The sequence below is a fragment of the Mytilus trossulus genome, chromosome 2 (genome assembly GCF_036588685.1).
Source record: "Mytilus trossulus isolate FHL-02 chromosome 2, PNRI_Mtr1.1.1.hap1, whole genome shotgun sequence".
Taxonomy (NCBI): Eukaryota; Metazoa; Mollusca; class Bivalvia; order Mytilida; family Mytilidae; genus Mytilus; species Mytilus trossulus.
In genome coordinates this window covers 85,358,690-85,371,411 of record NC_086374.1, presented here as the reverse complement: position 1 = coordinate 85,371,411, position 12,722 = coordinate 85,358,690, and the positions used below count along the sequence as shown (strand labels likewise).

The window sequence follows — 12,722 nt, the reverse complement described above, 5'->3', positions numbered from 1 at the left end:
GCGAAAAAGTTTTTAGTTCAAGGGTGCGAACATTGAACTAGGTAAACTTTGTACTATTGTAAAGGCCTTGTGGTTCTTTTGAAATTAGTTAAAGCTATAAAGGGCGTTTCTGTTTCTGGTTTTGACAATTATCATATAATAAATTTATTTGTTTTACTAGTATAGTGTGTGTGTCTGTATCACCAACTCTCTTGTGAACACAGCTGTTTTGGTTTAGACTCAGGTTTACAGTGTTTTATCATTCGGCAATCCTCGGTAGAATCCGCTACTCTCCGGAATAGGCCGAGTTGAGACGAATGAGTGTGTTATATCATATCAGTTCTTTGAACTTTAATGACATATGAGTGAGGAACAGTGATACCGTTATCTTTATCTGATCGCCATATGAAATATATGTTATGTCGACATATGATGTCTACATTCGGAATTATACAGCATATTACATTCGGTAGGATATAACATTTGTATTAATTTTATTGTTCTCTATTGAGTTTCTCGCTGCATTGCAGACCCTTTGATGGCCTTCGGCTGTTGTCTGCAATATGGTCGAGTTGTTGTCTCTTTGACACATTCCCCATTTCCATTCTCAATTTAAAGTAATTATGTATCTTTCTAAAATGTTCTACTGTGTCCGATATTGTAACATTTACAGAAGTATATTGCCATAGGGATTGATCATTTTATTTACACTTTAATTATTTACCATGACAATTAAGTTTAACTATCAGGATATTGGTTAGTTACATTATGTAGAAGTGTATACACATTACCAGCTAAACGATAAATAAGATGTGGGTTGATATTACAACGCCAGTTTCTGTTTAGATAGATTTTTTTTTAAATTCTGAATTTGGTCACCTTGGCTGTAAAAATTGTGGAAAATCTATTCAAATTTGGGGGTGGTTCGCAAGGCTCTTTCGCGTCGTACATTTTGACATGTTAACGTATATGATTTGAGATTCACTGATGTATCCTTTTCAGCTTCAAGATAACAAAAAAAAACCACACAAAATTAATTAAGTAAATTCGATTCAAATATTAAAAAATAGATAACATACATGATTTTTTTTATAAACAATTCTGATTTCAATCCATTTATTGTGACAAAATATTTGATAAAACTTACTGAATAACAAACTAGACCGGAAACTATTACTTCACTTTATTCCAATATATTCATACACTATTTTTGTTTTCACCAGCACAAATTGTTGTTAAAAAAAGTAAAAACACAAAAAAACTAAACTCCGAGGAAAACCAAAAAGGAAAATCAAAAAACAAAAGGCAAAATCAAAAGTCCAAACACATCAAACGAATGGATAACAACTGTCTTATTCCTGAATTGGTACAGGCATTTTCTAATGTAAAAATGGTGGATTGAACCTGGTTCTGGCGACTCGGAAAATTGTTCATGATAATATTTTTTACATCGACGGACATCAGTTTTCAAACAGAATCACTTTGTAACCGAAAGACAATCTATTTATATAGTAATTAAGTGTATTATATAAATTTTCTATTTTTAAAAGAAATATTAATAAATAATTATAAAAATACCGTTATATGTAAGGAATAAAATTATTTCTTACAGTAAATTAAATGATTGAAAAGCTGAAGTGACATTCTTATGTAAACTGTGTACTTCACTTTTTTTTTAAAGTCCTTGTGGCGTTTGTCGGCGTATGTGTGGCACCACACCAAACTCCATTCAGATGTTTCAAACACGTTTGTGACCATGGTGATGTAATGTTTTCATTTATATTATTAATATTATTGCATTTGTACACAAAAACAAAAATTTTGATACTGCAATAGATCGCAATAAATTTATCACCAACAATTGAGCTCTCTAACAACTTAAATAGACACACAAACAAGGAAAACAACATTCGACAACACATGTTCCTAATTCACTTGGTATAAGCACAAAATATGGTTGGTTCATTAATTAAATTATCTATCATGGCTAAAAGGGGAAACAAGAAAAAGACAAGCAGACAAACAAATGTACACAAAACACAGCATAGAAAACTAAAGACTGAGTAACCCGAACTCCACCAAAAACTAGGGGTAACCTCAAGTCCTTTGTAGGGATATACAGATCCTTTTCCACACGTGGCACCCATCGCGTTGCTCATCGAACTCCGTATAGTGATCATTTCCGTTCCGTTTCCTTTACTCCATCGTAAGTGTAGAGAAGTATGCAGATCGGAGCTAAAACTGCCGGGGAGTTAAGTTGCCCATGTCAGAATAAGCAGGTATTAAGTCTGCTTTGGTAGGTCACATCCGGGAAAAGATACGGGATTGCAGTAACGACATCAGGAACATTACCGATATCATCTATGAAACGGAAATTCCATAAGGTCAATCAACTTCTGAGGGCGTCCGTAAAACTCTATCAAGGAAATCATGATAGGAAATACAACAAGCTCTGGTATATCGTATCAACAGGGATATTTTATTATACATTCATTTTGAAGGCGCTGCTAGACTGTTCCAACAAAGAAATGGAAAGATTACAATTTGGAAGCTGAAGTTACCTCTTTTGTCGTAAATGTTAGTTTTCAACCGGGTCAGTCAAGTCAAGTAGGTTAAGAAATAAGGCAGACTTAATTGTTTCCGTTATATCCTTTATCTCAAGTTCGATGGGACAGATTTTTACAACAGTAAATGGCAAAAAGTATAAGGAATAGAAAAAAAAGAATACCAAAATAATTAATGATAAACAGAACTTGAGGACCCCAACCACAACCTCCTTTATTTGAATATGTTCACATGAATTATTCGTGTATCTCTTGTCAACCACATTTATTTAACAATCGAATTTCCTCTCGCAGTATATTATGTTTACTACGTGTTATAAATATATCATAATACAGGTACCTACATTTCCTATTAAATTTAAGAAGCTTTCTAAAACAGTGTAATCAATAATTATCGGTCATTTGTCACATTAAAAGGTGTAGAAACTATTTTCTATCCTAAAACTAGTAATATATGAAATTAAAGCAAGTGAAACTATATGCGCCTTCAAAATTTGCAGAAAAATCAGAACACCTTTCAGAAATGATCAACATTAAAAGAGGGACAAAAGTTACCAGAGGGATAGTCAAACTCAAATATTGAAAATAAACTGACAACGCCATGGCTAAAAATAAAAAGACAGACAGAGAATAATAGTACAGAAGACACAACGAAGAAAACTAAAGACTAAACAACAAGTACTTCTTTTTTAGGTGTGTATGATACGTATATTTAACTCGGACACTAAAGGAGACTGCAACAGAATGCATATGCCGCATCATGTAAGATATCAAATACTTTCTAATTTTTATACATGTATTTGCAACAGAGAGATGAGATGAGATGAGATGAGTTTTCGCTACATTTGTAGAAACTAAGAAGGGACGTGGCGTTGCTGATGAAATTGACATGAAATTGACAACGTCGTGATAAGTAATATAGCGATAATTTTATAAAGCGACAAAGGCAATCGAGTTGAGATGAACAATGATAATCTTTTTATCGCTATTTTACCTATGACGACGTTGTCAATTTAATGTCAATTTCGTTAGCAACGTGACGTGCATGCTTAGTTTCTAGCGATAATTTTCCGTCTCAAGCTAGTAGCATGATATGAAAATTAGCAAAAAGATCACAAAAAATGCACAAAATAGAGAAAATAACAAAAAACAACAACAGAGTAGACGTGACCGGGAACTTATATATCCCAACAACAAAAAAATCCCACTAAGTACTGATATGAGAATACTCGCAGTAACTAACAGCTAGTTCAAAGCCACTAACAACTAATAAAAGAAATCTAGCCTCTAAGACTAAATTATCAATCAGTACACTCCCAACATCCAATGAATTAAGTGTAATGACAGTCAGAGAAAAACAGGACCATGTGCAATGCCAAGATACAGACCTTTATCGACAGATTGTAGATCCATGAATGTGTTTATGAATATACCAATAGTCATGTTCAAGACAGACACGCTGAGCCGGATTTATAATCAGCTAGATCACAAGGTAACAGTCTGCAGGAATACATGCCATCCTACCAGGACACATTATTTTGCACCCAATCCAAACTAGTCTTTTACTCCTACGTTATTGCCACGTGTTGAGCATCTTAATTAGAAATAAGCAAGAGAGAAGAAACATTTAAACAATATAGCTCGAAAGAAAACAGACAAAGCAATGATTAAAAGAAAACGATGACAAAAGTTCAAACAAACAATTATTTATAGCTAGTGCATTTAAAATTACACTTATTCGACCATGGATAAACACATGTGCTCGGAAAGGTGCAATTGTTCATGCTACACGAGTGACAACCAAAGATTTCAAGTTTAATTTCATTTATCATCATATATGAAAAATGTTATTTTGTTTACAGGCTCCGGGATTACAACTATGCCCACAAATACTGCTTCAAGATCCCCATCAAGGCAATGCAGACTTAAGTTGTTTTTGTGACAATGAGAAATGCATGCTTGAATTAAGTAAGTTTTTGTAAGATGTTAACTGAGTTGGATAATTTATCAACCAACGGAGTTACATAATAACTTAAGGCATATCTCAATGAACCAACAAAGCACCATCTATATTGTTCTAGAGTCCCACATTCGATTTTCAAAAATAATTTACAAGTGTCAGCAATATAAATATCAACAACTGTCATATATCTGACTCTGAACAGGCATTTTGGTATGTAGAAAATGGTGGCTTAACGCTGGTTCTATAGCTAGCAAACCTCTCACTTGTATGACAGTCGCATATAATTCAATTGATGATTAGACGAGTGGTGCAGAAAAGTAACAAAGACTATAACCAGATCTGCTATCAACTCCAAATTTATTAAAGAACTTAAACACTAAAATATGTTAAACGATATGCCTGTCTTTACAGACGAACACATTAACAAATGGCAAGGTCAACTTCATATGTTTGTTAATCAAATTAAATCTTCCGATCAACCATTCTAGTTGTATAGAAATCATAACTTCACAGTTTAAGCATAATTCCTTTAGGTATAATTTTCTGACTTAAAACTACAAAAAAATATAATACAATGTTTGTATAACTGATCGGTTTATACTTGAAATAACATTAAAAAATTACAACATTTTACTTCATCTCACACGAAAACGAAACTGTTTCTTTTGCCATAGGCTACAATACTAATATTTTCTAAATTAACCACTTTTTATAATAAAAACCTGAATAAAACATTTATGTGTGGTATACGTACTTTATTATACTGTTTTAAAAATTGAAGTCAAAGAGTATCATGACCATATTCCAACGGAGTTTGTTTATGTTATGCATGCCCACCGTCATTTTATACCAAATTTATAAATTTTTAAAAGCATTTTCAAATAATTCTCCAGAAAATATTTCAAAAGGTTTCAAAATTTATATTTTAAATAAACACACAGTTATTCATAGAAAAATAAAAAAAATAATATAGTGTACCCTCACATCCAATCACAACTCTCATTAGTTCACTGCCTTCACCTGCTTTGGGTGCACAAAAGGCCAACCTAATGCTGGGAAAATGTAAAAGTACCGTTTTCCTTAAAGTTGCTACGATAATGCTGCTACTTATATATGTGAAAACCGTTATACATTTATTTCAGCTGGACTCTTATTTTTTCGTGCATTGGCAAATGGAAGTGGTTCGACCCCAAGTAGTCATGTACTTAATTGCTTGGGAACTCGTTGTTCTATTGGCGAGGTAATACAATATTCGACAAACAAGGTCTATATTTAAAGTAAAATTGTCAGTACAAAATCACTTACTTGCAATGACAGTAAAGCATAATGCCAGCGTTGAAGTTACTTTGTATTTTGGGGCATTCAGAGTAACAGTTATTTTGACAAGTTTAAACCTTCGCCCATTAATTTTGCAGAAATAACGTATTCATCAATTTGTAATTCAGTGAGGCCTTGATGTCAATGTGATCTTAAGAATACTACATTGTCATTTCGGAGCTATTATAGCTGACTATGCGGTATGGGTTTTGCTCATTGTTGAAGGCCATACGGTGACCTATAGTTGTTTATTTCTGTGTCATGGTGGTCTCTTGTGGAGAGTTGTTTTCTCATTGGTAATCATACCACATCTTTTATTTTATATAAGTATTGAAACATATAACTATGTACATGTATTTGTTATGGAAAACCTGTAGCGGTCATTACAACACTTTTGTACAACAAGCAAACCAAAGAAAACATGCCTTATAAAATAAGAATTTTCTGAAATGGCGTCCGAAGTGCTTTCCTGGATTACCTTTTCAAACCTGAACATTTGGATACCATGAATGAGTAAATCCGATGCTAAGTCAGAGGCTATATGGAAAAAAGGACAAACTGGTTAAATATGTTCAGTCATTTTTCTCAAATGTAGCCTGTTGTTGTCAAGAGTTACTCATCTGCAAGTTTTTTCTATACCGTTACCATCATATTTTAATCGTAACGATGCACTATAGTTGTCTAAGCGGTTAGAAAATTGCCGTTGAAAAATTCGGTATGAATAGTGAATAGATAAAAACAAAACTGGGAAAAATAACTTAAAATAGAATTTGGTAGCATGTGATGTACAGCATTGTCGTTTTATACACTTATCTTCTGTGTATACTATATCTATAGTATTATTTCTCGCAGATTTGTTACGTTGAAGACGCAGGAGGCAGTCCAATAGGGAGATGCATGGAAGATCCAACAAAACGGGGTACAAAGGTTATGTTTCTTTTCTTAAAATTTATAATAGAGACACTCAACATTTCTACAATCCATCAAATGAGAACAAAAATCTTAATAAAAAAAATAGCTGTCTCCATGAGACTTCAAGCAAACAATATAAAGAAAATCAAAATCATGTAGTGGGAACCTCAGTTTCTCGATGATTTCATAATTTATAAATGGAAAATTTTAGAAAATATGATAAAATCATGTCTATGTCGAACTAAAATAATCGTTTCCTCAGGGACTAACATTCCACCCTAAATGATACATGTGTATATTGCCACATTGTTAGTGAAAATGATGTTTTATCTATTTGTGCGTCCCAAGCTCTTGTCTATATTTCCTTTCAATAGGAACGCTCAAAGATAAAAAATTAAAAGCCAGGAACGCATACTTGTACATATAAACTTCATGAATTTTTTGACTAAACAAAACCCCTAAAGAATATCCTAGTTCATCTGAGGACAACTTTGTTTGAGATATTTGGAACCTTATTTCTTAATTACTTCTTTATCTATCGACGGGTAATAGAGAAAATATATCAAAACATGTAAGTACCAAAGCGTCGAATCCCAAAATAATGAACTGGTGATATACTTGGGCAATAACAGTTGATAAATGAAATAAAGACTGTCTAAATTTTGTTAATCTGTTGAGCTCTTTAAGAAACAATAAACAGTTTTCTACAAATTACTAAAAAATAAAATTTAGGATGGAAATGTGGAATGAGTCAAAGAGACAACAACCCAACCAAGGAGCAAACAAAATAAATAACAAAACAAACAGCCCAAAGCCATCCATGGGTCTTTAAAACAGCAATAAAATACCGCACCGGGAGTGGACTTCAGCTAGCCCCTAAATACGTCAAATGTGTACTCGTTCAGTGAAAATAAACGAAACAAAAAACTGCGGAACATGTAAATTAACTAAAATAAAAAAAAAACATTCAAGACTAACAAAGGCCAAATGCTCCTAACTTGGGGAAGGCGCTAAAACACAACATGCTTAGTGAGATATCAATTAACCCGTTATACCTCTAGTACAATGTAGAATAACCAAACATAAAGCATACGGACAGTTAAACTTATTTCAAAAGAAGTCTGAATCCGATGCTAAAACAGTACAAAGAATAAACTACTCAAAATGACAATGATACATGCAATTAACAACGAACTACTAGCAGTTACTAATATGCAAGCTCTAGACCTCAATTTCACCGATTGAAAAATTATGTCTTTATCATATAAAAATCAATGACATTCCCTTCCGTTAGGTGTTTAAGTTAATCATCTATCATAACGTATATGAGAAGAACATTACCTGTATCATGGCAACAACTTGTTTTAGAAAATAAGTGCGTTTATTTCCAAAAATACTATGAGTGAATCAATATTAATTCCAAACTATGCCATCTTTATGTCCTGACAAACGTATAGTAACCATGTCCCTTCTCAACAAGTCTGTTTAAAGGTTTGGTTAGCTTTAGAGGTGAATAGCGACATTTTCGTACTCTGTATTTTTTGTACCAAGATACGTTCATTTTTAAATTTAAAAGAGGGACGAAAGATACCAGAGGGACAGTCAAACTCATAAATAGAAAATAAACTGACAATGCCATGGCTAAAATTAAAAAGGACAAACAGACAAACAAAAGTACACATGACAACATAGAAAACTAAAGAATAAACAACACGAACCCCACAAAAAAATAAGAGTGATATCGGGTACTCCGGAAGGGTAAGCAGATCCTGCGCCACATGTGGCATCCGTCATGTTGGTTATGAGATATCAAATCCGGTAAATAGTCTAATTCGGTAGGTAACGACTACTATAATTATCAAGTATTATAACAACAAAATACTTAGAATATCTCTCCAGGTGACATTTGGATGCTCTTCACATACGCTACCCTGTTACTGCAAACAAGATGGATGTATTGCCACGGCCAAAACAATCAAACCTACAACTACTATCAGTACTACATCAGTTAAAAGTACGACAGTCCAGTCTTCAGGTTAGAACTGACATATAGTTAAAATTACCTTCTATGGCTTATGTTTTCTTGTGGAGAGCTGTCACATTGAATCATACCACATCTTCGTATTTTTAAAAAGACTTATATTATATAACATGAAATAATATTTGGAGTAATTTCTAAGGTGAGTTTTAGAATAAAAAGTTCAAAATAATTTTAAAATTTGACTAGCATTTGCAGAAATGGGTATTTTAAGGTGGGTCTTGATAAAAATTTCATAAATTTTTATAATAATGTGTAAAAAATCCCCCCCCCCCCCCCAAAAAAAAAAAGATATGATCAAAAGTATGGGTCACGATACTTTTTTACGCTACAGGTTGTGCAAAATTTCCGACTGTGTATAGATTATGCATGGTAAATCCAATTTTCTGCATTCAAAAGAATTTAAAACGCTATTTTACGAATTCTTCTTTTGATCTTGCTGACTGATAATTTCCTTTTTCAGCGGAGTTGAGCGATATAAAAACGAAGTCAATCGAGTGATATGACAATTCTCGCCAGAAACTAAGGGAACACGTGCCGTTGTTAAAGAAAACGTCTCCATGTGTAAAATAGCGATAAACAGATTATCATTCAATTTGGTTCACTCAACTCGATTGCTCTTTTCACTTTCTTCATGCCGGTAAAATCAATCTCGTTGAGATAACCAACGATAATCTATAAAACTACATCATAAAATTTAAAGATAAATTGTGAGAAGATAGCTTTAATTATATCATGCTTTCAATGAAGAAAAAGAAAAAAAATTCACCGGACTGCTCATCATTTACTTTACTGTTATTTCATGAAACAAATATCGTCATCACCATTTACTTTTTTTTATTACAGTGAAGACAACTGAGAACCCATTATGTGTAGACAATGATAACAGATGCGCTCTATATAAAGACAGCCTTTGTCATGCTACTGCACATACATATGTTGTCGCTACATGTGCCAAGACATGTAACAAATGTGATGAATATATAGGTAAGGTATATAGTGTCGCTACATGTGCCAAGACATGTAGCAAATTACAGAATATATAGGTAAAGTTGGTGAACTGAAACTTAAAAAAAAATTCAGAAACCAAAAGTTTCAAATCTGTCAAAAGCCAGACAATAAAACACTCTTATTTTCTTAACAGAACTGTTATTTTTTTACAGGTTGATTAATATATTTCAAGGTAGACCACCTTCTATAAGGAATTGTTCAAAAGATGACAGAAGATTCTGTCCCTCAGTCTGCCATCTAAGATATAGAAATACAACATGCACAGGCATTTGCATTCCGTCCTGTCTTAAAAGAGCTTTTACGCAATTATTTTGACCGTGCAAATGCAGTTTAGACAGTCAAGGTCGTTAACAACTTTCATCATCTGACCACATAATATAGATATAGGAAGATGTGGTGTGAGTGCCAATGAGACAACTCTCCATCCAAATAACAATTAAAAAAAATAAACCATTATTAGTCAATGTACAGCCTTCAACACGGAACATAAGGATGATTACATTTAAATCAAAGTTTTATATCAGCTTTTTACTGGACTAGTGGGATGTCTTTGTCATTTAACTTTTTCTGTATAAGTAATTTATGTCGCAATTGTAGAAGATGAAATGCAAAGTAAGCAATCTCAGACCTACAATTCTTATATGATATATTAGTTAAATGTTTAAGAGAATGAATAGGTCAACATAAAACAGTACTGTCAATACTTCTATATTTGCATTGGGTAAGGAATTCTTTGTATGTATACGTAGTGACTGACATTTCAGATGTTTTTGCATCCTTATATAATAATTATGGCAACAGCTTTTCTGACAGTTTCGAACAGCTTCAACCAGATGTAAAGAGATGATAGATAATCCGTGGTGTAGTGGTTAGTGCATCAAACTACTAACACAAAGCTTCCTGGTTCGATTTCCGTTTGGGATGAATATTTCAGGAACTCAATTTTCGGCTCTCCCTTGACACCATTTGCGAGTATGGTATTGAGGAAACGATGATAGTCCATCGGAAGGGGACGATAAATGGCTGACCCGTGTTAAGAGAGAGCCATGTCTCTTACACGTTAAAGACACCCTTATGCTTGTAGATTTCGAAAAAGAGTAGGCTAATGCCTCTAGAAGGCAGCACTACGCCAAAGTGGAAAGGAATTAATATAAGTTGCAAAAATTGTTTCCCATTCCACTGTAAATAAATATGTTTAAACTGATCATAGGTGCAGATAAAATCTATTTAAACATATGAATAAACCATTGTTGCCAAAAATAAATAAATAGAATGTCAGTCACTACACATAGCACAAAGAATTTCTTAGCATGACATAACTTTATGTTTTATATAAAGACCTGTAAGTTAGAATGGATGTATTACAAATTACGAACTTTGGAAATTATATCAGAATAAACTGATTAGTTAATTAGTGTCATCAACGGCACTTACACACTATAGTGCTATTTCGTGGTGTCAGTTTTTGTTGGTGGAGGAAACCGGAGTGGCCGGAGACACCACCGATTTTTGCTAGGAAAACTAACTATAAGACACTAAAACTATATTTCAAACACATTTTTTTCTACTTTAGCTTATGATTTTAGATGTAGAAAATTGATTTTGTTTTTTATAACATAATGTGTTCATGTTTTTTTCAGCAACATTGAAAACAAAGACAATAACCACACATCGACCACTTCTAAACTCACAATCCACCTCATCAGTAACCACTTCAAATCCGAGTACAGCGAGACAGACTAAATGTCATACATGTGGAAACATTGATAGCCTTACCCCTTGCTCTACAGATGAAGTCTATCGTAATTTGACTACATTGTGTCAGACAGGTCAAGATTTTTGCATGACAGATGTCTTAACTGACAATTTTGGCAAAGAACACATTTTCAAAGGGTTTGTACAGTTCGCTTTATACCTTTGCAATGTCAATCTCGATGAATTCGTGCACCAGTTCATTCAAACTAGAATATCGTCAATTTAGGCAAAATCATCGTTACCATTATATTTTCTTTTATCCATCCGTGTTTGACCATAAAACACGTGTTGTAGATTTTTTTATTAACAAAAAACGTCCAAACAGTAAAAAGATTTAAGGAGCATATTTAAAAAGGTGATTTCAAAGAATAACCACTTGATAAGAAAAAAATAATTTCGAAAATGTCAACTTTGACCCAAAAAGTTGCAATCGTCGTGTTAGTTTCAGTACAATGATAGTCTGTCAATAAACTATTATAGTTAGAGTCAATAGAAGAACATTCGGACATTTTTTATGCATTAATTTATTATGCATCTCTTTTTTGTAAGATTACATAAAGTTGATACTTTATTTCAGTGAATTTATGCGAGAAATGTTCAAGCGTGGTCGTATGATGAATTGATGTTTTTTCGTTTAAATAATAGCTTAGTTTATATTGCAATAGTTTTATCTTGTGTTACAGATGTGTAACAGAGCAAACATGCCATGCAAAATGGACCAATAATTCTGCCAAGCTAGATTATTGTACACAATACGGAACGGTTAACAATCACAATGTTCATGAATGCCATTTTTGTTGCCATGGCGACGGATGTAATTCAAACATCAAACCATCGACGTTATCTCTTGTAAAACCTAAGTTAGCATCTTTATTCGTCGGAAAATAAATGATGATCAATTATTTTATTGTTAAGTCGTTATTCCTTCCTCATACATATTGTTTTATTGGCTAATCCGATTCCTGAAAGAAGCAGTATAACAAATATTTCCGACATACGAGCCTGTAATTCAGTGGTTGTCGTTTATATGTGTGTTACATATTTGTTTTTCGTTCATTTTCTTTACATAAATTAGGCCGTTAGTTTTCTCGTTTGAATTGTTTTACATTGTCTCATCGGAGCCTTTTATATCTGACTATGCGGTATGGGCTTTGCTCATTGTTAAAGGCCGATCAGTGACCCA

General features: G+C 33.1%; 1 protein-coding gene across 2 annotated transcripts; it reads left to right on the top strand.

The window, feature by feature from the left end:
* Positions 1–334: 334 nt before the first annotated feature.
* Positions 335–12,446, top strand: LOC134705471 (uncharacterized). Of its 2 annotated transcripts, XM_063564195.1 has the most exons (10): positions 335–448; positions 1,661–1,743; positions 3,237–3,305; positions 4,406–4,511; positions 5,649–5,746; positions 6,676–6,750; positions 8,635–8,770; positions 9,620–9,760; positions 11,425–11,677; positions 12,223–12,446. In XM_063564195.1, exons 1-10 carry the CDS (start codon positions 385–387, stop codon positions 12,425–12,427), a joined length of 1,230 nt encoding a protein of 409 aa, XP_063420265.1. In that variant the 5' UTR covers positions 335–384; the 3' UTR covers positions 12,428–12,446. The 2 variants fall into 2 exon arrangements, with proteins under 2 accessions (XP_063420265.1, XP_063420266.1); XM_063564196.1 differs by lacking the exon at positions 1,661–1,743.
* The last annotated feature ends 276 nt before the right edge of the window (positions 12,447–12,722 follow it).

What these genes read in the sequence shown, in the direction of transcription:
- LOC134705471 (XM_063564195.1), top strand. Translation starts at nt 385, where the DNA reads ATGAAATATATGTTATGTCGACATATGATGTCTACATTCGGAATTATA. An exon ending in TATACAGCATATTACATTCG is followed by an intron (nt 449 to 1,660) that starts GTAGGATATAAC and finishes TTTTTTTTAAAG; the next exon opens with TCCTTGTGGCGTTTGTCGGC. An exon ending in CTCGTTGTTCTATTGGCGAG is followed by an intron (nt 5,747 to 6,675) that starts GTAATACAATAT and finishes TATTTCTCGCAG; the next exon opens with ATTTGTTACGTTGAAGACGC.